Source organism: Vicugna pacos, chromosome 9, assembly GCF_048564905.1.
Source record: "Vicugna pacos chromosome 9, VicPac4, whole genome shotgun sequence".
NCBI classification, from domain to species: Eukaryota; Metazoa; Chordata; class Mammalia; order Artiodactyla; family Camelidae; genus Vicugna; species Vicugna pacos.
Genome location: NC_132995.1, coordinates 1,080,967 through 1,106,305, shown reverse-complemented (window position 1 = coordinate 1,106,305; position 25,339 = coordinate 1,080,967). Strand labels below are relative to the sequence as shown.

Here is a 25,339-nt window from a genome sequence, read left to right as displayed (position 1 = left end):
AGAGTTGTAGCTGTTTCACATCTTCATCAATTTAGTATTTGAATTTTAGTTGTTCCAATGGTGTGTGGTACTCCCTCACAGTGGCTTTAAATTCTGTTTATGATGGCGAGTAATGACAAGAAGCACATTTTCATTTTCCTGTTTACCATTTATACATACGCCTTTTATGACATACGCCTTCAGAAATCCTTTGACTAATTTAAATTGTGTTATTTGAAAATTTTAGTTATAAATACTATTCATATTAAGAATCATTGTCATTTGTCAGATATATTTCTTGCAAATATCTTTCCCCAGATTGTGACTTGAGTTTTCACTTTCTTAACTGTCTCTTGAATGGCAAATTTTAATTTTGATTAAGTTTCAAATAATCAGTTTATTTTCTTTCATTGATGGTCTTTCTTTGTAAATAAACCCTTTCCTGCACCAAGGACAGAGAGCACTTCTCCTATGTCGTCTTTTGTAGTCTGTTTTTTCTCTGACATTAAGAACTGTGTTGGATCCATTTCAAATTCATTGTTAAGTGATTTGAGGGAAGGTTTACACTTTTTCATCTATTTTTTAGATAAGCCCCACCATATGATCTGTCAGGACAATTTGTTGAAAGTGTTCTCCTTTCTCCCTTAAATACCTTTGGCAACTTTTATTGGAAATAAATTGACATCATTAGGGTTTGTATATATCTCAGATCTCTATGCTTTTCCATTGTTCAATGACTGGTTTAGATATATGGTAATTTTTTTCTATTTTATTGTTTTTAATTAATTTATTTTTCTTCTTTTTGAGAGGTGATTAGGTTATTCATTTTTTTAACGGATATACTGGGATCAAACCCAGGACCTCAGGTATGCTAGGCACGGGCTCTTCCACTGAGCTGTCCCCTCCCCTACAGTATTTTTTTAGATAAGGAAAAACAGATTTTAATTTGTTGTCTTCAAATAGTGATTTGTCTATTCTAGCTTCTAGGCATTATTACTTAATAATTTTCGAATCAGTTTATGAATTTCTATCAAAAGAGATTGCTGGGACTGTTAATGCATAATGTGTTCATGTAGAAAAATTAGGGGAAAACTGACAACTTAAAATGTTCTCTGCTCAGATTGAGGTACACACTTCACCTTAATCAAGATGTTTCTTCTCTAGACCTCCAGGAACAAATGTTATGTATTTGTAAAAGCTATTTTAACATCATTGTCTACTAATTCTTGAATGCTTCTATTGAGTTGGGGTTTTTTCTGCTAATTGTGTATTATATTTCTGATTGTTGCCTGGTTAATAATTATCTTTGGATACCAGATATTTTTGACTGCTGCATTTGGTTGCATTGCTTTATGTGATGTTACAATTTAACTTGACATGGAAGTGGTTTCCCAAATGGGAGGCTTCTCTATCAGGCACAGTTCCATTAGTTGCGAGGCCACATGACCCAACCCCTGGAGGCCAGCACAGAACTCATCCCTCAGGAGGTCTCAGTGATTCAGGACAGGGACTCTCTCCACCTTTCCCAGTGAGTAATAGGTTCTAATCTCATGTAAAAACCCAAGGCCAAGCAGCCACCTCTGTCTCTCAAGACATTGGTGACCTTAAATGATATGACTATGCCTTCACCTGGGAGACATAAGGGCATCTGGACCTGGCCCAGAGGACACTGTAGGGGCTCGTGATGGAGAACTCTGAACTCTGTTCAGAGACCAGCTCCTTCTAGGTATGTCCTCACGAGGCAGAAGAGGATGGGAACTTTTTGGGGCCTTTTTCATAAAGGCACTAATTCCATTCACGAGGGTAAAAATGTCATGACCTTGTCGCCTCCCAAACGTTCTGTCTTCTAATTATGACACGAGGCATTAGGTATCGAACTTATGAAGTGAGGGGGACACAAACATTGAGACCGTAGCTGCATCTATGTCTCGAAATTGAGTTAGAAATATGACATGGGAAAAACAATTGGGCTTGCTGGGGTTGCAACACACACAGAGAGATGTATCCATACAGGGAATAATTTTTGTGTGTGTCTGGGAAACAGGCAGAATGCCGCGTCATCTACTGCCTTCTGGGCCTCCTGACAGCCAACATCCATTTCCCCTGTCATGATTCTGGCTGAATTCTCTTCTTTCTGGTCCCTTGACTGCACATACTGAAGCCTACAAAACTGTATGTGATACTTTGATCTACCCATCGTTGAAGAGCAATAAGATAATATTTGTTGGTTGCCAACTACTGAAATGTACAGAAATATAGAAAATATAGAAATGTATACAAATCATGATGCTGTGGACCACAAGTTAACACAGCGCTGTAGGCCAATCACACTTCAAAAACAAACTCACTGAAAAAGATATCAGATTTGTGGTCACGAGGGCCGGAGGGTGGGGGGGGTGAGGGGAGGGGGAATGGGTGAAGGTGGTCAAAAGGCACAAACTTCCAGTTATAAGATAACTAAGTACTAGGGATGTAATGTACATGATAAATACAATTCACACTGCTAGATGTTATATACGAAAGTTGTCAAGAGAGGAAATTCTAAGAGTTCTCATCACATGGAAAAAAATTTTCTATTTGTTTAATGTTGTGTTTATATGAGATGATGGGCATTCACTGAATCTCACTGTGGCTATTTCATGACATGTAAGTCAGGTCGTGATGCTGTGCACCTTAACCTTACACAGCGCAGTACGTCAGTTATACTGCAATAAATCTGACAGGAAAGGAAAAAAAAAGAGGTGGTTTTTGAAACCTAGATTGTAAACCCTGACCTAACTGGTATGCAATCTTTGTGACTGTGGGCAAGACACTTGACAGAAAAACAAAACAAAACAGAAGCACACATATAGATACAGATACCACACAAACACATATATTGTTTGTACCCTGGATTTATTCTTCATAAGGGGAAGTTTTATAAATATCTTTCACTGCTGCCAATCTTGCACAAAATACTCTTAAAAAAGTGTAGGTAGCAAATAAGTATCTAATGAATTAATTCTGTCCTCTGCAAAAACAGCTCATTTTATGTAGGTAGCAGTAGATTCAGATGGAACACTGTGTACACTGACAGACTCCAGCTGCTCTAAGAATAAGTGTAAAACTAAAACTAATTTTTAAAAATACTAGCAGCATAGTTTTGTTATACCTGGATAATTAAGAATCCAGGAAAAGTCAAAATCTTAATTAACACTGACAAACATATTAACATTACCAAAAAAAATGCCTCTGTTCCATAAAACACAGAACAGGCAAAATTTAGATACCAGTGAAAGAACAGGCAAAACAACTACATTAAAGATAAAAAGTCAGAAAAGCCAGCGATTCTCAGAAACTTACTCCATCAGGCAAGTGGGCATTTTTTGGCATCAGAGAATTGTTCTGTACCTAGATTGGGAAGTTTTTTCAGGGATAAATGCATTTGTCAGTCATCAGATTGTACAGTTGATAACTGATGTCTTTCCCTGAAATAAATTTTACATTTAAATAGTTTAAAACCCTTCCTGACCTTCAGTTAATGGCATGGACTGTGCCATCACAGGGTTAGTGTTTGCGAACCTAAATCTGGCGCCGTCAAAGAAGCCTGGAAGCAACGGCTCCCCGGTGTTCTTCAGCACTTCCAGGACCCTGTTCTTGATTTCTCCATACCTTTCTCTACCAGAAGGAAGAACTCCTTGGAGAAAAGACTGATGCCTGGCAGGGCAAGGGAAGTTGAAAGATGAAACCTTAATATCTTTGGTAATGTAGGTGCACCAAATGTCATGGTGACATGAAACGGGGACAGACCAGCCAGCATGAAGGATGGCTCATGGGAAACCTGAGCTTCAAAACCAGAGACACTGCAGGAGCGTCACCCACTTCAGTATTTAAGAATCCACTGATACGAGTTAATGAAAAACAAATGGACAGACAAGTCACTGGGAAAACTGCCTTCCAAAGAAGAATGCCAACTAATACACGTAGAACACTGATGGAATTTGAAAATCATCAGTGGTGGGGTGAGATACTGATGTGGATCAGTATATTCACCTAGTTTCAAAACATCTTCTTAATTGTTTACTAAAAAGAGAAATAATAATTTTACTTATTCTTCATTTTTAAAAAAACTTTTCTCTCCCTTAACAGAAACACTGGGGATTGAACCCAGGACCTCGTGAACGCTGAGCATGCGCTCTACCACTGAGTTGCACGCCCCACCCCAGGGAAAGAGACATTTTAAAGGCAAGAACACAAACTTAAAGAAGTGACAGAGATTAACGCCAACACTGGTCAAAGTGGAGAGCACGTGCGTCCTGGCGGGAAGTACAGCACCATGTCACTTCTGGGGTTTCACTGTAAAGTGAGGCAACAGCAAAATACAGTCATTAGCAAACATCAGAGAAGCAGGAGATTTTACAGAATAAATGTCATAGTGTTTGTCAAGAACAGTCAGGTCCAAGAAACTCAATGAAAGGCTGATGGACTGTCTCCTTAAAGGAGTGTAGGGAGTAATGGTAACTAAACACACCATGCGATTCTGGGTGTGGTCATGCACCAGGAAAAATACAAAGGGACAATATTAGGATGAATGATGACATCTGAACTTCGACCATGGATTAAGTAGTAGTATTTTACTAATATTGAATTTCCTGATCATGATAATACTCCAGTATAAAATATGCTCTTAGGAAACATGCATTGAAGTATTCATTTGTACAGAGGCAAGATATTTCCAAGTTAAACTCAAACTGCTCAGAAACACACATACATATACATGGAGAGAGAGAATGATAAAGAAAAAGATGCAAAGCAAACAAGTGTTTAACCTGGGTAAAACTGACACAAGAGTATCTTGTACTAGTCTTACAAGTTTTCTGCAAGTTTAAAACTATACAGAAAACTTAAAAACACAAAAATCAATATATATGTTTCACCACCTACAGAAAACATGTCATATAATCAACTCAGAAGAGGCATAAAAATAATTTGATGCTAATTCACTCATTCTTGCTGTTTTTTTAAACAAAGTATAGAATGGATTTTCCTTAAACATCTAATCCACAAAAAATTCTACAACATATGCCATATATATGATCTATTATTAAACATTTCCCCCAAGGAGGTGAGGGTATAGCTCAGGGCTAGAGTGCATGCTTAGCATGCACAAGGTCCTGGGTTTAATCCCCAGTGCTTCCATTAAAAAAAAAAGAAAATTAATAAATAAACCTAATTATCTCCCCCCCCAACATCTCCCAAAGATCAAGGATAAAATAAACATAACTGGTATCTCCTCTGTCCTTCAACATTACTCCACAGGAGTTAATTAATTCTGTATGGCAAGAAATAATATACACCTGTATGCATGAGAAAGGAAGAAAGAAGCTGTCTTTTCTCACCTCTTTAAAATATGTGCTACCATATTGTCGTCACCCCATCAGTCCTAAGTGAACACTCTATTAATGTTTCACTTTGCCCCTACCCCCATGTTTTCCTTCCTCGGTGTCCTCTTTCCTCTCTTCCACGGAACTCATTACTTTCTAACCTACTGTGTAACTTAATCACTTAGGGACATTGCAAGTGGAATGTTTTGCTCAACCAGAGTATAAGTTCCACCAGGGCAAAATCATCGATGTCCTGTGCATGTGCATCTCATCTACCCGAAGTGTGGGACACACACATGATGTACAACGAATTATTTCTTGGAGCATGGAATAAACGTCACCTTACTTTGTCATCCATGTGTGCCGATGCTGCTACTCACCGTAACTTTCCCGATTCACTGCCCTCCCTGCATACTCAGTACCCTGACTGCTCTCGAGCATGAGAAACAACTACGGGTTGGGGCTTAACAGATATACACACTACTATATATAAAATAAATAAACAAGGACCTACTGTATAGCACAGGGACCTAAATTCAGTATCTTTTAATAACATGATGGTAAAGAATATGAAAAGAAAAAAAATGTGTATGTGTGTAACTGAATCAGTTTGCCATACACCTGAAACTAACACTGTAAATCAACTACACTTCAATAAAAAATAAAAATTTTAAAATAAAGCGAATTACCTCCCTCCCCCGTTAAAAAAAGAAATGATAATTAAAGATAAGATCAGGGATGGCTGAATATCCTGCAGCAGCCAGATTGAAAAAAAAAAAAAAAGGCCTTATGGAAAACATCTTAAAAAAGACTTGGTCATTGTATGGAAAAGGAACCTGTTTGGAAATCCAGGAGTTTATGAGGAAAGCACTAACCATTCTCTAGACTGCTGTTCTAACCTGCAGATCCTGGATCTGAGCTGCGACGTTCCCAGCCTCCAGCCAGCCCTGCTTCATACTGGTCCCCATGATCCATGATGACAGAAGCCAATTCCTTAATATCCTGTTGCTACTTTCCTGAATCCAGTGGTTTTCGTATAGTGACACATTCCTGAAAGTCAGGGGGAGACTGTCAACTCTGCCCTGAACGGGTTTTTCTTCAGATTGCAGGGCTTGTCCCTATACTTGCTTACAAACGTGAATAGTTATACCACCCTCTAGATTTTTTTCCAGTTGTCGAATATACTGTGCAGTATTTAACTCAGATGCTTCAGTCTGTCCATTTATCTTTATTTCAAAACTCTGAACACCAGCGTATACCAAGCTCAGTGTGATTACAGTAGCATGCCCCATGCATGTGGATTCCTATTTCCGGTAATTGGCCTACTCCAGCGGGTCAGTCTATGCAAGTGGGCGGTTCTTGTGAGGCGGGTGGGGCAGTGGGCAGGGCTCTGTGCCTCCTCAACACTTGCCTTTTGCTCTCTAAGCAGGACAGGAAAAGCTTGTTTCCCTCTGGATATTGGGGCCCTTTACCAGGATTAACTAAATGCATGGGTTTGGGTTTAGGAAAATAACGCCTTGAGTTACCTACCTTTATGGGGCCATTGTCTAACTCACTACATTGCAGAGTTTTTTCAAAGTTCTGTTTAATAAGCACTTGGCATAAATTCTTTCCTGTTCCAGGAGGACTTTCCTTACAATTGCATCTGGGGGATGCTGCTCATGTGTCCGGTATTAAAGAAGTTTTGCTATTTTGCATCAGTAGTGGCCTTTTCCCCTCCAGCCCTGCTAATTGATTCTTTTTAATAAACCGAATGGTTAAAAAAAAAAAAGACTTGATGATTAATAAATATATGTAACTATGTTAAAAAAAAGTGTTGTCATGCCCTGTGCAGCACATAAAGGGTGCACGCCCACTGTGAAAAGATGAAATGCGTATGTGGTCTTTAAAAAGGCGCTGAAGACAGTTCCAAGTGAGGAGATTATTTTATCCTTTTCTGTACAAGAAATTTATTTTCAAAAGAATTTTTAATTGGGGAGGTAACTGTTTATTTAATGAATTACTTATTTTTAACAGAGGTACTGGGGATTGCACTCTACCACTGCACTACACCCTCCCCTCTTGCACAAGAGATTTTTTAACCAGAGTTAACACTGATTATCTTGTAGAGCTTGAAAAGTAATCTCAAAGTAAAAAAAAAAAAAAATCTTGGGACAAATATCAAATAACCACATCCAAAGGCAGCACAAAGGAGTAAATCCACAGTGCCCTCTGGGAAACCCATAAAGATACCACCTGCATGGACATGTCTGGACTCACCAGTTACACATCCCTGCCCCTAGGAGGGAGGGTATAGCTCAATGGGCAGAGCGTGTGCTCGTCATCCCCAGTACCTCTGTTAAAAAAACAGGAAAGAAAGAAATAAATCTAATTACCTCTCCCCACCCCCACACAGAAAGAAATCAAGGGCTGGCATTCTGGAGTACAGACATTTTTTAGAGCAATGAAAATGCTTTGCATGACATTATAACGATGGATATATGTCACTATAATTTTCTCCAACCTAAGGTGAACTGTGGACTTTGGTGATTATGATGTGTCAATGTAGGGTCATTGTTAGTTAAAAAAAAAAAAAAGTACCACTCTGGTAAACGACTTTGACAATGGCTATGCACGTGTGTGTTAACGGTGTATATGCAAAATTTCTGTACTTTCCTGTCAGTTTTGGTGTAAACCTACAACTGCTTTAAAAAAAGTCTTAAAATTAAAAACAAGTGTTAGGGTAGACATTTTTGGCAAAACTTTTTCAGTTTTATATATATGTCTCCGTATTATACATGTGTTTTTGTGGGATTGTGATGTAAAATGTATTTTTTAGGTTAAAAAAGTTTGCAGGCGTGAGGGAGGGTATAGCTCAGTGGTAGAGTGTGTGCTTAACATGCACGAGGTCCTGAGTTCAATCCCCAGTACCTTCATTAAGAAAAACAATCAAAAAATCCTAATTACCTCCCCCACTATTAAAAAAAAGAATTTCACAATATTGTAAACTGACTATACTTCAACCAAAAAAAGAATGCAGAAAAAGTTTGCAAGCCACTGTCGGTTAAGTTATACCAGCAAATAAAAGCACAAATTAACCTCCCTCCCCTAAAAAAAAGAAAAAGAAAAAAAAATCAAGGGCCAGGATCCTTCTGCTCTCAGACATCGCCCCCCACCCCACCATGAACCTGACGAGAGACCGCAGTGGGCGTGGCAGGGCGGTCTGGAAGAGGCTGCCGAGCACCTGCTTTCCGTTTTCCTTTTAAGGTAATGCTGAGACAGCTTCTTAATTGTGAACCCAGGACCCCCGTGCACGCTATCTACGCACGCGCTCTACCATTGAGCTATGCCCTCCCGAAAGTTGTTCTGTTTTGTTTTGGGCCCCGGGGCCTGCCTGGATGATGGAGCTCTCTAGTAGGTGGCGTCCCCCAGCTCTTCCGGGCGGGATCTGTCGGGCTCTCCCCAGGGAGACAGGCTGGGCCTCCGTCTCAGTGGCATCCAGCTTGTGCCGGCTGAGCGCTGTCCCTGACCCGTCCTGGCACATCACCCTCGCCCTGGCCGGAGCACGGCCTGCAGATCCAAGCGGCTGGAATCTGCACATCTGGGCACAGAGGGCCCTCCATCCCCGCCTCAGCCTCCCTGGTGTCACTCTCCCCGCCAGGCACACAAGGCAATGCCCGGTGCGGGCTGCCCGGGCGCCCCAACCAGGTGGACTGGCGCTCCTGCGGACGGGCGGTCACCTCAGCACGGGCTGGGCAGGCTGGGCGGGCAGGAGGGACCAAGCGAAGCACCTTGGCCGTGGCTGAAGGCCGCGGTCAGAGCCCGGGACGCCACGTCTGTCCCCACGTGCCGCCTCACAGGTGCAGCCCAAGCTCCGCCGTGAGCCCACGGGACAAGTGGTGACCGGCACGGGCGGTCCCGGCGACGATGACGCGGTTCCTCTCCGTTACCGGTGCGTGTCCTCGGGGCTGAGAATGGCTCTCGCGTTCGATGCAGCATCTCTCGCCGCGTGTCCCCCGAGGTCGGCGGGGGCGGCCCGCAGGCGACGCGCCTCCTCCGCGGCGCGCACCCCCAGCCGGCGGCGGCGGCGGCGGCGGCAGGCTTCGTGCCTTCACTGCGCCCCACGGCGGCCCGTGTGGCCGAAGCCCGCGCTCAGCTGTGGACCCGCCGGTGCTGCAGGAGGTGGGAGCGGCGTTTGAAGGCCTTGCCGCACTGGCCGCAGGCGAACGGCGTGGCGGCGGCGTGCACCACCGCGTGCTGCAGCAGGTAGGTGCTGCGGTGGAAGGCCTTGCCGCACTGGCCGCAGCGGAACGGCCGCTCGCCGGTGTGCAGGCGCTGGTGCTGCGCCAGCTCCGAGCCGCAGCGGAAGGCCTTGCCGCAGTCCCCGCACGCGAACGGCTTCTCCCCGCTGTGCGTGAGGCAGTGCTGCAGCAGGTGCGCCCTGTGGCTGAAGGCCTTGCCGCAGTCCCGGCACGCGAACGGCTTCTCCCCCGTGTGCGTCCGACGGTGGCGGAGGAACGTGGACCGGTGCGAGAAGGCCTTGCGACACTGACCGCACTCGTAGGGCTTCTCCCCGGTGTGCACCGGCCGGTGCTGGGCGAGGTAGGACCGGCGTTTGAAGGCCTTGCCGCAGTCCCCGCAGCGGAAGGGCTTCTCCCCGCTGTGCGTGAGGTGGTGGCGGACCAGGGTGGAGCTCTGGCTGAAGGCCTTCCCGCACGCGCTGCACTCGTAGGGCTTCATTCCCGTGTGAACCCGCTGGTGGCGAGCCAGGTACCACTTCCTGCGAAACCCTCTCCCGCACTGCGTGCATTTGTAGACGTGAGGAACCAGGGGGCCTTTTGGCGGTCCTGGTGGGTCAGGCTGGTGGAGAACAGCCCCCGGAGAGACTCTCCCCTCTAACGCCCCAGAGCGCAGACTAGCACCCGTTCCCAGACCCTCGTTTCCAAGGCTCATTTTCCTGAGGTGGGTCTCCTTGCGGGGGGCTGTCTGTGGCCTCAGCTGATCCCTCTCCACTTCCAGAATTCCCCCTGGATCCCTGGCCTGCCCCGACCTGGAGCACCTTGAAGATCCCAGAGTCAGGCTTCCCTGGAGCAAGGCTCCCTCGGACAAAATCAGCTGAGAAGTGCTTGGCTCTCCGGTCTGAGGTTCTGCTCTGTCACCTGAAGAGAATCCAACACACAAAGGGGCTGGTAGTGAAGCAACACACGAGAGAAAAAAGCAGCACTTCAGTGAACAAATGAGGGTACTTCCTGTGTTTTTACATTGATGTAATCTAGATTTCCAGTGACTTTTTATGATCCTCCTACCCTGACACCACTAGAGGGAAAATCCGGACAGTAGCCTGGGCCAGGACACAGAGGACCCGGAAGGGAGACTCCTCCCACAGCCCAGAGTAGGGGAGGGGGGCTGTCTTGATAATACAGTCCGGGGAGCATCCGTTCCAAGGACTGAGGTCCTGCTGCTATGAAAGCTTAGGGAAGTGACACCTAACAAGACTGGGAAGGAAAAGGTCAGCTTCCCTGGGAGGATCTCAAGAGCTGGGTCCTAATGGGAAGTCAGAGTCTCCAGAAAGAAGGGGCACTGGCTGAACAGGAAGAGGAAGCCTGGGCACATTCACCCTTGGAGACCATGTGAGACTTAACGACGAAAATGGCTGCCACGAGGCATCACCTCACACCAGTCAGAATGGACATCGTTAAAAGCCCACAAATGAGAAACGCTGGAGAGGGTGAGGAGACAAGGGAGCCCTCCTACACTGCTGGTGGGAATGTAAATTGGTGCAGCCACTGTGGAAAGCAGTATGGAGGTTCCTCAAAAACTGTACAAACAACTCTTACCGTACGATCCAGCAATCCCACTCCTGTGTATATAACCAAGAAAACTCTACTTTAAAAAGACACCTGCACCCCAATGTTCATGGCAGCACTATTTACAATAGCCAAGCCATGGACGCAAGCCAAATGCCTACTGACTGGATAAAGAAGCTGTGGTGTGTGTGTGTATGTGTGTATATATTACACACATATATACATACACACACAATGGATTACTACTCAGCCATAAAAAAGAATGAAATAATGCCATTTGTTGCAACATGGATGTACCTGGAGATTGTCATTCTAAGTGAAGTCAGACAAAGACAAACATCATATGATATCCCTTATATGTGGAATCAAAAAAAAAAAAAGACAGCTGAACTCATTTACAAAACAGAAATAGATTCACGGACATAGAAAACAAACTTATGGTTACCAGGGAGGGAACGTGGTGGGAAGGGATAAATTGGGACTCTGGGATTTGCAAATACTAATATATATAAAACAGATAAACAACAAGGTCCTACTGTGCAGCACAGGGAACTCTATTCAATACCTCGTAGTAACCTACAATGAAAAAGCATATGAAAACAAATATATGTATGTATATGTACGACTGAAACATGATGCTGTACAAAAGAAACTGACACAACATTGTAAACTAACTATACTTCACTTTAAAAAAAAAAAAGAAGGAAATGGCAGCAGGGAGGGTGTAGCTCAGTGGTGAGTGGGTGCTCAGCATGTACAAAGTCCTGGGTCCAATCCCTCGTACCTCCATCAAAATAAATAAGTTAATTAATTAACGAATAAACCTAATTACCTCTCTCCACAAAGAAAATTTAAAAAATAAACCAAACCACTGCTTTTCTTGTTTTCATACTCACACATATTTAGAGCACTCTATTTTGTCGTTTTGGTTAAGAAAACTTAGCATTTCTTAAAGAAAACCAACCCCATTCAAGTTGTCTATTAATTCCGTCAGCTTCTATCTTTGTTATTCATAAATCTCTCCATACTGTTATGTTTTCCCCTTTTTTAATGACTGATGCAATATCCTAAACACAGGGATATTTTGGACTTATTACCTTGAGTGTAGTAAGAATGGCTTAAGAAAAAAAAAGAAAAAGAGAAAGTGAAGAAGCAGGTTCCCCAAGAAGGCAAAGGTATCAAGCAGGCTCCAGCAGAGGAAGTGGACGCGATCAGAGGAAGACGTCCTCTGTGGGGTGTGGGGGGACCACAGGGGAGAGACAAAGGTGAGTCTTCAAGGGCTCAGGAGCAAGACACAGAGGGACACAGCCTTTATTTTTGCTTATTTATTTAATGTCTTTGCAGGGGGACAGTTAGGCTTATTTACTTAATTCATCTGTTTAATGGGGGCACTGAGGATCGAACCCAGGACCTTGTGCACGCTAAGCACGAGCTATACCCTCCCCACGCCTTTATTTTTCTGATGCTGATTTTAGCTAAGACACCAGCGATGGAGGATCTGAGAAGAACTAGAATGTGTCTGGGTGGCCACAGGGGCAGGTGCAGGGACGACTGCTGATCAGAAGCATAGAACAGATGTGCAGAGACCTGGTGGAGACTCTGGCATCATCCGAGCAAAGGATGACGCAAGCCTGGAGGACGGTGTTGGTGATGGATTCAGGACACATGGACAACTCCCAACGGGCAGGGCTGGGGATGGACAGATGGAGGCAGAGACACTGTCTGAGGTGTTTCCAATGTGTTTTTGTTTGTTCGTTTGTTTGTTTTAAGCAGAGAAAGGTTTACTGCAAGGGTCAAGCAAGGAGGACAGGCGGGTCAGGTTCAAAAGACCCAAACTCCCAATCTTCTCATCTGTGCAGAAGGCAGGAGGTTCTCAGAACTGGGCATGGGGAGGCGTGGGCAGGATCACGGGTGTCTTCTAAGGTCTGATGCACCTGAGGTGCCGCTGAGACACTAACATGGAGACTCGGGATTAAGGAAATGGGGGTGGAGGAGTGGCGACTGAAACAGAGGGCCTGCGGTGGAGCTGGCTGAAGACACTCACAGGCTGGCCGAGAAGCCGAAGGACCACTGGAGAGACTCACTCTGGATTATTCCAGTCACAGTCGGCAGCACGGATGTGGGGCCAAAAAAGCCAACATCTCCTTGGTGTCTTTTTGGGCAAGAGGGGCAGGAAGACTGTCCAAGGGGCTGCTTCTGAGTGTCTGATGGCAGACAGGAGGATGGAGAGATGGACGGAGAAGGTGGGCAAGGGCTCAGTACAGAGCACAGCATAGATCCTAACCTCAAGGGGAAGAGAGGCCTTTTCCTTCTGAGTCCAGAAGCTGAGGAAAAAAGGCACGACATCGCTGCCATTGCTGACGGTCCACACATCACACGGGTGCAGGGAGAACTGGCCTCTGCCGGCCTCTCCGAGAGGCCGGGCGCTGTCCTGAACGGCTTGCTGCATTGTCTCATCACAACTTCAACCAGCGCTCACCCAGAAACGATCCTCACTCTGACCTTCTGAGAACAGGGAGCGTACAGTAGCCTGAGGTCACAGAAACCAAGCCCACTGGCCCCCCGGGCACATGGCTACCCCGCACTCTCCAGTCCTGAGCACCCAGGTGCGGCCAAAGGCCCAGTTCTTGTCAGTGGAATTGCTGCGAGCAAAGTACAGGAGCGTCTGGGTGTGACCCCCGACCTCGCTTCCCCTCCACCTGCTGGATGGAGCCGGACTGACCTTGAAGCTAGATGATGATGGTGGAAGGTGCCTGGGTCTCTAAGTAATGGCATGGGCCAGAGCTGACCTGCTGATACACACGATCCTTTGATGTGAGAGAACAACCAGACTCCGCAAAGAGTTCCTTCCAGAAGGTGAGAGGCTCGGGTCCTCGTGCGTTCCAAAGGCTGCCCTGAACCCACTGTCCCGGCGAGCTCCCGGTTCCTACCTGAACATGTGCTCCGCGAGAGGCCCCTCGTGACTGTCCATACCTTCGGCCCGGGCTCCAGCAGGTGCATCAGCTCTGCTTTGGGAACTGGATGCCCTGTTGATGGAGGAAGAAACAGCATGTAAGTGTTTGGATGAGAAGAATGAAAACCCCTCCACTCTGTCTGGTACTTCAGGACAGAAGTGAGACCGTGAATGCAGCTGCCCCCTAAGGAAAGAACATGTTGACGGGTGACCTGGAAACCAAGGGCAATAATACCACTCCTGGGCCACATCTGCTGTCGAGGGCGGTGCTGTCTGTCTACACAACACCGCTGCCCTTGAACTTTATCGGGGGAAGCCGACCCCATGCAGGTGCACGTGGCTCTCACACAACCCCGGGACGCTGGGATGGTCAGCCCTCCATCCAGGACATGCTCCTAACTCACCTAAGTCACTGGTCCTCAAACACCTTGTGCTTCACAACTCCCCATGGATGCCCAATCCCAACCTCAAACCAAAAGAAACAGAACTTCTCAGGGTCAGACCTCGGCATCGCTATTTCTGAAATCTCCCCAGGAGATTCTCACGCCCAGAGAGGACTGAAGTCCATTGATGGAAATAAATCGGCCAACGGCATCCCCGGTCATCAGTCATCTGAAGGAGGCAGGTGACCTCAGCTGGCCTGTCTTCTGAAGAGAGTCTTTAACCCAACGTGGGACAAGAGGGCTGAAGACGGGGTCTCTGCAGCATCCTCTACCCCCACCGCAAAGCTGGCCTGAGGAAGAGGGGGACGCCGGCCCCGGGAGAAGAGCAGCAGAACCTTCGCGCCACTGATGATGTAGCTGCTGCTGTGGGGGCCCTGGGGCTTGTCCTGAGTTGAGGTGGTAAATTCCCACCCAATGGGGAAGCCACTCCAAGTCACTTTTCTGTTACATGCAGCCAAATGCATCTCAACAAAGATGGAGGGGGGGTCTGTACCGAAGCCCAGGGACTGAGGTTCCAGGAGCCACCCAAGTCTCAACTGGCAAGTTCTGATTCTCAGCCCAGGATTCACTCCAACAGGTCACAGTACAGGTCACCAATGTGTGCTATGTGCCGGACACCACGCTCAGGGAGCAGGCAGAGGAAAGGTGAATCGGCCGCGAACTGTGCACTCTCTCCCCTCAGGGCCTATTCTCCTGCTGGTTCCTCCACCTGGAACCTCTCCTCACCCTCCCTCCCAATGCTCAGCCTTCCAGTCTCAGATCCAGCATCACTGCCTGAGATGCCTTTTTCGAATCATCCATGATAGGTTATGGCCTGGATATACACTCCTGAATTCCTTATTTTTCTTTCTACAACTCATCACACTTCATCTCAGGTTTGATGTCTATAGATAAACAGCAGGTTTCTACTGTACAGCACAGGGAACTATGTTCAATATCTTGTATTAACTTATGATGAAAAAGAATATGAAAGGAATATATGTATACATATGACTGAAACATTATGCTGTACACCAGAAATTGACACATTGTAAACTGACTACACTTAAATTAAAAAAAAAAAAAGAAATATCTACACAAAACCTGCAAAAAAAACCAAAAGCAAAAACCGATGTCTGCCTCCACAATGAAACTCAGTGTCACGGGTCTGCAAAGCACACACAGTGATGGATGGCTTCTCTTTAAACTGACCCCTTTTTAAAATTTTTCCTGAACAGCTGAGAACACTTCTTCGCTTTGGTAAATGAGCAAAGTCAATTTCACTTTCCATAAATGGAAATTTACCATCAAAATACAACAATGAAATCAAAACAATGCCATTAAATGGTAGGGGTGGGGGAGGTACAGCTCAGTGGTAGAGGGCATGCTTAGCATGCACCAGGTCCTGGGTTCAATCCCCAGTGCCTCCATTAAAAATAAAGAAATAAATAAACCTAATTCCCTGCCTCTCCCAAAAATGGCTGAGTAAAGAAAATACTAACATTATTCTTTTTTTAATGCCATTTAAGGCCCCAGGGAGTTCATGTAGACTGCTCAGGGCTGTGAGCTGAGGCTGTTCCTTCCTTGAAAAGAAAACTTAGCCACCATTAGGGGACATGGAATCCTACCCACTCTCACTAATTTGAGACTTTCTCCTGACAATGATCAGCATGTGAGACAGAGAAGGTGAAAGGACTGGCTTTTGCAGGGGATATCCCGTGGCCTCTCCTACACTCCTGTGCACCTTCCAAATCACCTCCTGCCCAGTGGAGGGTCACGGCCCAGTGTCAGAAAATGTGGTAACAATATTAGCACTTCTAATCGAGACTGTGCTGTTCAGAAGATCCCTGAGTGGCACCAGTGACAAATGACAAGCAAGGGTCTGCCTGACTCACCCTCCCTTCTGAGAACAGCCCATCATCCACGGCCCCTGTAACAGAGCTGTGAGACCTGACCCACCAGGCTGGTCCAGTCAGCTTCCCTCCTGTGGAACCTGGAACGGGGACCTCAGACTGAGGCCTGGGTGTGCTGAGCACTAGGATGAAGGCTGGTGTTCAGAAGGAAGTTGTCTCTATCACACTAATCCCTGAAACAGACTCAGGGAGACCAGAAAACTGCAGGGCCTGTGGGGAGGAGGGAATGTGACTCCTGTGACCCTCTTGATTGGCCAGGAAACAAGAGGAGGCTGCAGTCCCCCTCAGGTGTAAGACATGAGCACTTACCCAGTGACACCAGGAGCCCACAGGTCTCCAGCATCACCTCCCGATACAGGGTCCTCTGGTCCAGGTCAAGTTGCCCCCACTCCTCCTGGGTAAAAGTCACGGCCACATCCTTGAAGGTTACCAACACCTGGAGAGTCAAACAAAGGTCATGGGATTGGCCCTGTGCCCTCGGATGAGATCAAGCTTATTACTCAGGTGCTGGTTAGGGTGCAGGGACTCAGGCCTGAATCACCGAGGCCTCCTGAGGGCCAAGCTCTGTGCGGGACTCAGGGTGGAGGTGGAAGCAGCCTTTGGATATAAGGCAACTGTGGCTGAGAGAAAAGCCTCCCCTAGGGGAATCTACCAGCAATGACACAGACAGCGGTGTTCTGTGAGGACGGTGGAGGGGCAGAAGGTAAGTGCTCTGGGAAAAATATTCATGAGGGCAATTCCGACAATGGTCACAGCAGAGGCAACAGCTGAGCCGCCCTGGTCCTCGCTGTGCACCTGTCCCAGGCTGAGGGCTTCACATGCTCAGGTAAAGTGACTAAAGCTCCCTGGCTCTGGAGCCAGAATTCCAGGGTCTGAATCCAGGCTCTTGAATCTGACACTGCTGACTGTGTGACCCTGGGGAGGACATCCCACCATTTCTCTCAACATCCATTTCTGCACCAATACAGGAAACAATTCCCACTATGCCAATTCTGAGAACTAAAGAGAAAGTGTTCACACAGCAGATGCTGGCACAGCTCAATGTATCTTGTGAATTTTTTTCTAATCCTCTGCCAGCCCCTGAGCTAAATGCCAAAATCACCTGCGTGTCACAGTCGGAGGCCTGAGGGTCAGGCAGCTCTAGAAAGTCACCCACAATCTCAAATTTAAGAAACAGAAGTGGACACGGAATTGAACATTCAGCAAAATCCAGAACACAGTTGTCAGAGTTGTCACATGGGCAGGTGGGGGCCAGGGGTACCTCGGCCAGAACTGACAGCCAGGAAAAAACTATCCAAAGAGGTGATACTGATGCACAGGAAGAGTGAGGAGAGACAGCCCTGCAGAGACCTAAGAACAGGGCCCCACACAAAGGAAAGTGCAAGGGCAAAAGCCGTAAACTGGGGAGGAGTTTGGCAAGTTCAGGACCTCCTGGCCAGGTGCAGTGAGCTGGCTAAGAATGGAAAGGAAAAAGGCCTGGAGGCAGGCAAGGGGCACAGCCAGCAGAGCTCTGTGGGTCCCGCTTGGGAGGAAGATTGTATTTATTATAAGTGTGATGAGACCACCTGCTGGGGAGACCCAGTCATTCATTTAACCATTTGTTGAGTACCTTTTACAAGCCTAGGTACTCACAATCCCGGGCTAGAAAGAGATCCTAAACAAGCAACTAAGTAAACGAGCAAGACAATGTCAGAGGGACCTAAGATGCCAAAGTCAAGAAAATAGACTGAGAAAACTAAAGAGGTTACAGTCTGCTGTAGATGGGGCACTGGAAAAGGCCTCTTTCAGGACAGCACACTGGAGTGAGTCTGAAATAAAGTGAGGAGGGGAGCCACGTGGACGGGAGATTAACAAATCAGACAGGTCCCGACAGTCAATGAGGACTAGGATGAGGGTACTCAGGGTGACGGCTATGGACTTACCCACGACCTGCTGTGCTTTCGTGTCCAGACGGACACCACACTCCTACACACTGTCCTCAATGACCATCTGAGTGGACTCACTTACCAACATAAGTGAATCTCAACAGGAAAACAGATTCACGACTGTCAGTGGGAAGCCAGTTCACCTGCTCTAACCTGAAAGATAAAATTCCCTGGCCTTCCTGGCCCCCAGCCTGTCCTGACACCTATTCTGTCCTAGCAGAACCGCAATAACCAAACTGCTGCAGGCTACTCCTGGCTCTTCCCCTCCCCAGCTCTTATCTTCGTAGAGATTACAGGACAGAGAAGCCCAAGGGTCAGATTCCCCCGGAGATGGGCCGCTAAGATCAGTGTAGGCCCAGGAGGCACTTCCGCGGAGAAAGAGCCAGAGCGATGCTCCCTGGACTGTGCTGGACACCAGGGAACACACCACCCACGTCCCTTTTCTAGTTCCCTTAACCCAGGTGCAGGAACTTTAATCTTCCTATTTTATAACGGAGTAAAGAGAAGCCAAGGCAGCAGGGGAAGGTGCTCGAGGTCACAGCCTCGGGAAGGAACGTAGCCGCAACACACAGAAAGGTCTCGGAAATGTCCGGCCTGCGCTCCTCCCCGCGGGTCGCTCCACGCAAGCGGGAGGGATTCCACACGGCATGCCGCTGACTGTCAGAAACGACCCTCCCCCTGGAGGCCCTGGGCTGGACTCCGACCTGGAGCACAAGGGACCCCTCCGGAGGCGCGACGAACAGCGTCCTGGAGAGCACACGGCGAAGAGTCCGGGACAGCGCCGGCCGCGCAGCAGAGCGCCTGGGCCGCGCGCTGGGGGTCCGGGCGGGCGTGGCCTGGCGCGCCGTCCACTCACCTGCGCCGGGGTCACCAAGGCCGCCATCGGGCCGCGGGGAGGCTGGGGCCGTGCGAGGGAGAGGGCTGGGTCGGGGGCTCAGCTGACCCTCCCCGCGGTCACACAGGCGCACGGGTCTCCTCCTTGCGGTCCTCCCCGCGCGGTCCCAACGGCCGAGCTAGAACTCACCGACCACAGACAACCGCCCCGACGCCAACAAACGCCCACCCAACGGCGCCGGAAGCCCCACCCCGACAGAACCGTCCGCGACGCCCCTTTCCTGTGACGTCACCGTCCGGCTGGCACCGCCTTCCCGTGCAGCACAGCCTTCTGGGTAATGTAGGTTTTCTCTGTATCTGTCCAGGAGAGGGAGTCTCTGCCTCTTTAGGACCTCGGAGCCCAAAGACGTGGACTCTGACACTGGAAAAGAGACTGCAAAGGCTCTAATGAAGGCGAGGCATCGGATGTTCTAAAGGGGACGCACCCAGATTTCCCGGTTGTGTCTTCGGTATCTTGTATTTAAGATGCTCCTAACCGAGCAAGTGGACACATTGTACTGTAAACTTTTGAAGCTTCATATTTTGCTGTCCTCACAATTATGTTATGAGCACCCCGCCCAGGTGAGCTAGTATACCAGTGTTATAAGGCTGGCCCCTGACACAAGTTCCCCTTCGTGTCCTCCCCTGTGACCTAGTGACATCTCAATGCACCAATGAAATCCACTCATGACATTTGCCTGCATACTCCCCTGGCGCCCAATAATGGCACTTGTCTCGGGGTCTCACTCTCTCTCTCCCTCCGGGATCTGGTCCTGCTTGGTTGAAGCCTCCTTACATATCATGATATCCTTCAGATATAGTATACCTTAAGTCATAGGTGTCAACTAATGAATTCCTTGTTACTCTTCAGAGACATGCAGACTGAAGCTTTACAATAATTGCCTAAGTTTCATTATGTTTGCTCAGGGTCAGGTGAGAAATGACTTCACACATGGCCATTACTGGGATGTTGGGGAAGAAGAGGTTAAATGTGCCTGAAACAGATGGATAATAGAAAAATTTTGCTTCCTATAAATTTTTAAATAAATTTCTGAAGCCCTGAAAACTTTGTGTTCAATATATAGAATACATTTATTTTATGAATAAAGAGAGAGCTTTGATATAAATTATAATTTCAAGCTTATGTTATTATCCAAGTATCTGTATATTTTTTTCTGTCCTTTCTCTTTTTTGAACATATATTCCCTTTAAGGGAGACATTACATTGTAGATTTCATTCAGCAAACAGGAACCAAAGAAAAATCAGAATGAGCACAGTGTGGTGCCACTCAGTCACCAAGTGCATGCTTTCAGCAGCTGGCAACCAGCAAGTCTTACCGTATTACTCTTCAACGTTACATAGATCAAATCTTCAGAGATAATTGTGTAGGCCTCCATACGTGCAGTCAAGGGACAAGAAAGAATATAGGTCAGCCAGGAACATGACGGGGAAATGGATGATGGCTGTCAGGAGACTCAGAAGGAAGTAGATATTGTTTCCCACACAAAAAAACTCTTCCCTACATTGAAAACATCTCAGTGTTTGTGTTGCAAGCCCAGCACGCCCAACTACTTTTTCCATATATTATTTCTGAATCAATTTCCTGAAGCACATACTGCTATGGTCTCGACATTTCTGTCCACCTCAGTTCATTTGTTCAAAACCTAATGCCTAATGTCATGGCATTAGAGATAAGACACCTGGTAGGTGGTTAGGTCAGGAGGGGTCTATCATCTTAAATAGAATTAGCACCCTTATAAAAGAGCCCCCAGATTGTTTCCTTCCCTTTCTGACATGTGATGACATAGAAGAAGGACCTTTCCTATGAACCAGGAAGTGGGCTCTCACCAGACAGTGAAACTGTGGGCACCTTGAGTTTGGACTTCCAGCTTCCAGAACTGTGAGAAGTAAATGTCTACTGTTTATAAGCCAATGAACCTATGATATTTTCTTCTAGCAGTTTGTATAACTAAAACAGATAAAATTAATATTAAAATATGGGACTTATCTGAAAAGAAGAGCCACTAATCAAATGTTTTGCAATTACGACAGAGGCTGCCACGATCACAGTCTGAGCACGTGTGCAATGGGGGCATCGTATCCCCGAGATAAATGTTTGCTTATTGTCTGACGATGAGGTCGGTGCTCCTATTAATTATCTTGAGAATTACCAAATAGAGTGAGGGGAACAAGCTATGGCCTCCCTTTTCTGTACAAACTGTTTTTTGAGGTAAATGAACAGAAAATTATTGAAAATTCTTTATAGAGGATTTCTAGTTTATAAAAGCAGAAATAGCCATCGAAGTAGGCTGCAAATGTTTCAACAGCTTTTGAAATAATCAACTACCCAATGATCGTCAGCGCATGCTCACGCAGTAGACTAGTAACACATGGCAGATTGTACTGGAGAGAAATACTAATAACATTGGAACCCAACTGCAAAAGAGAGACGCCAGACCTGGAGGGCACTGATGACAGACACCACCCGGGGTCCTGCCTGGCTCAGTCGCTCTTCGGAGCACAGCCCATCCCCCACCGCCCTGCTACATGGACAGTGGGGGCGAGCACCTCAACCAGGCTGGGCCAGTCAGCCTCTCTCTTGTGGATTCTAGAACAAGAACCTCAGACCGAGGACAGACTGTGCCGGGCACTGGGGTGAAGGTTGTGTTCAGAAGGCATGTTTCCTGTCTGACGTCACCGGTTGCAGAACCAGGAAGAGCAGGCAGAAGGAGACCAGAACACAGCGCACAGCAGGGCAGTGGGTAGAGGTGGGAGGCCTGAGAGGCTGTGCTTACCAGCCAGGAATGAGCAAAAGATTGATCAAGGAGGAAGCCTTGGGTTGCCCACATGGCAGTTACCAAACAAGACTAGGAGTTCAGAGTTCTCCATCACGAGCCCCTACAGTGTCCTCTGGGCCAGGTCCAGATGCCCTTATGTCTCCTAGGTGAAGACACAGTCACATCATTTAAGGTCACCAATGTCTTGAGAGACAGAGGTGGCCATTTGGCCTTGGGTTTTTACTATTACTCACTCACTGGGAAAGGTGGAGGGAGCCCTGGTCCTGAATCGCTGAGGCTTCCTGAGGGATGGGTTCTGTGCTGGCCTGGAGGACTAGGGCCATGTGGCCTGTACCGTGAATGGAATTGTGGCTGATAGAGGTCTCTGATTTGAGAAACCATTTCCGAGTCAATTCAAAATATAACAGCATGTGAAGCAATGCAATCAAATGCCATGGTCAAAAACACCTGGTATCCAAACAGAATTAGCCAGTAAGGAGACAGGAATTTAATACATAATTAACAGCAAAAGAAACCAACTGAACAGAAACACACAAGAATTATCAGACAATGACATCAAAAGAGCTTTTATAAATATCCAACATTTGTTCCTGCAAGTCTACAGAAGAAAGATGTTCATGAAGGTTATCCACTTACCTTCATCTAAGCAAGCAACAGTTTAAGTTGTCAACTGTCCCCAACTTTTTCTGTACAAACACAGTATCCATGAACAATCCCAGCAGTCTCTTGGAGAAAATCAATAAACTTATGCTAAATTATTATGTAATGCCAAGAAGTTAGAATAGATTAAATGCTTCTTTTTTAAAAACCAATATGAAAATATTTCTCTTCTTTTTAAAAAAAATTTGCCATATATCTACACTAATTGTAGAACAATGGTAAAGTATAGAGAACCTGGATATATCCAAACCCTAATAATGCCAGTTTTTCTCCAATAAAGTTTCCAAAGGCATTTAAAGGGAAAAGGAGAACAGTTTCAACAAATTGTCCTGAAAAATCATATGGTGAGGCTTATGTGAAAAATAAAATAAAAAATTTAAAGCCTCCCCTCAAATCATTTAATGATTAATTTGAAATGGATCCTACACAGTTCTTAATGTCACAGAGAAAACACAGTATAAAAGATAACACAGGAAAAATGCTCTTTGTCCTTGGATCAGGGAAATAATTATTTAAAAAACAGAAAGATCATCAACCAAGGAAAATAAATCATCTGAAGTTAATCAACATTAAAACTTCGCAGTTCAAGAGACAGTTAAGAAAGTGGAAACTCAAGTCACAACCTGGGGAAAGATATTTGCAAGAAATATACCTGATAAATGACTGTAATTCTTAATATATAAATAGTTCTTATAACAATAACAAAAAATTACACTTTAAAATGTTCAGAAAAGCTTGGAAGGTATATATCACAGAAGAAGTATAAATGGTAAATAAGAAAATGAAAATGTGCTTCTTGTCATTACTCGCCATCCTAAACACAATTTAAAGCCACAGTGAGGGAGTACCACACACCATTGGAACAACTAAAATTCAAATACTAAATTGATGAAGATGTAAAACAGCCACAGCTCTCCTGTATTTCTTGAGGGAATACTAATTGATAAATAACTTTAGAAATACTGTGCTACTCTCTTTAATGCTATCCATACACACACCCATGATTTAGTAATCTCACTTGCAGGGTCTATCCATACGAAAGATGAAATCATACGATTCAGAAATACTTGGGGGAAATTATTCACGGTAATAACAGCTTCATTCACAAGAGCGAAAAAGCAATATAATGTTTGTGATTTTACTTTTTTTCCCCTGTTATGGGTTAAAATACCTAAACCAATCTCAAGAGAGTGGCTCATGCTAAGATCCAAGTCCACATGCTGAAACCTACCTCAATTTCTATTTCTTATAAACATCTGGCTCTTTCAGGAGTGGAAACCCAAGGCCAGCCAATCAGAATATGCCTGCTTAGCTTTATTTTTTCATAGCCCAAGTCCAAACTTCCCTTTGCCCCCATAAGAAAAGTAACTGTGCTGTTTGGCTTCCTTGTTCTCAGGTAATTTTATCTTTATAATCTGCGTATTCTGAATAGCTCTTCTGAACACCTTCTTGTTATCTAGACTGGAGCTTCCCAGTTCATAAATTGCTACTAAAAGCCAACCAGATACCAAAATTAAGGTCTGTGAAATTTTCTTGTAACATACATGTGTCTAGACTTTTTCCCCTCTTTTAATAGATTTCTATGGTCTGAATTTATAAAATTTAATTTTACATTCAATTCTTGAAATTTTATTTCTTTGCTTCCCCACCACCCATGTTTTTGGCAGGTATAGCAATGCTACTTAGACATACCTGACAAGTGTCCTTCTTGTTACACTTATTTAGGTATCAATAGAAAGTAGTTTTTTGCACAAAGACACAGTTTTGTACTTACTGTACAATACCAAACTCTTCTGCAAACTGATTTTAATAGATACCCAGTGATAGTTCATGATATTTACATTTCTTCAATGTTAGCAGTGTTTGGTAATGTCAGACTTACTGAGTCTCATCAATCTGATTGGTTTCATTTGCGTTTGTATTTTCTTGATGGAAAACAAGATTCTTTTAAAAATTTTTAGTTTGTTTTTGCAATTTTGATTTCAAGTTGGCATACAAGAATTTTGCCTTTTTGGGTTTTAAATCTCTCCATGTTAGTACTTATTGAACTCATTTATTATTTATAGGTTAACACTTTAAAAGTTATACATGGCTCAATAGCTTCTTATGTGTTTTCTGCTCGTTTCAATTTTTATGTTTTTTTTAAATATAAAAGAAGCCTGCTATTACCATATAGTTTGTGTATATGCTGTGGTAATTTTTGTATTTGGATTGAGAACTCCAGGGGTGTTGCAAGGCAGGCCAAATAAATAGTTTTTTGAAATGTGAAATAAAATGGAGTCACTTATGTTAAGGGGTTTAAATTGAAGCTGGGAAGGTATTAATTACCTGCAACTCCTCACCTGCTGAAAGCATGAACTTTCAATCTGGGTTAACCTGTAAATATTCCAAGGACTCTTCAAGAACGCCTGCAACTTGTCACAAAATGAACAATTACTTCGCCCTAGTGACAGCCTTAGCCTCAACCATGTTCCGCCAAGACTAGCTTCAGCCTCCAACTCTGATTAAAGTTTTTTGTAATTCAAACCTCTTTTTGTCTCTAAAGGTTCTGAATTTACTTTTTAGCTGGACACCTTTCGGGTTGCCAATTGAATGTGTGCCCCGATTTGCAGTTCCTTGGTCCCAATTAAATGAGTTGAGCATGGTTATTATCTCTCAGGTTTATT

The 25,339-nt window shown here is 45.5% G+C and overlaps 1 protein-coding gene and 1 non-coding gene across 3 annotated transcripts; one reads left to right on the top strand and one right to left on the bottom strand.

Annotated features, from left to right (window-relative positions):
* Positions 1–6,550: 6,550 nt before the first annotated feature.
* On the bottom strand, positions 6,551–19,418 carry ZNF550 (zinc finger protein 550). 2 transcript variants are annotated; one of them, XM_072966499.1, is made up of 4 exons: positions 19,198–19,418; positions 16,726–16,852; positions 14,059–14,154; positions 6,551–10,507 (listed from the first exon to the last, which is right to left on the bottom strand). In XM_072966499.1, exons 1-4 carry the CDS (start codon positions 19,222–19,224, stop codon positions 9,474–9,476), a joined length of 1,284 nt encoding a protein of 427 aa, XP_072822600.1. In that variant the 5' UTR covers positions 19,225–19,418; the 3' UTR covers positions 6,551–9,473. The 2 variants fall into 2 exon arrangements, with proteins under 2 accessions (XP_072822600.1, XP_031537561.2); XM_031681701.2 differs by having other exon boundaries at positions 6,551–10,480.
* Positions 8,186–8,257, top strand: TRNAV-AAC (transfer RNA valine (anticodon AAC)). The gene has a single exon. It is a non-coding gene; the product is annotated as a tRNA-Val (tRNA).
* Positions 19,419–25,339: the final 5,921 nt, after the last annotated feature.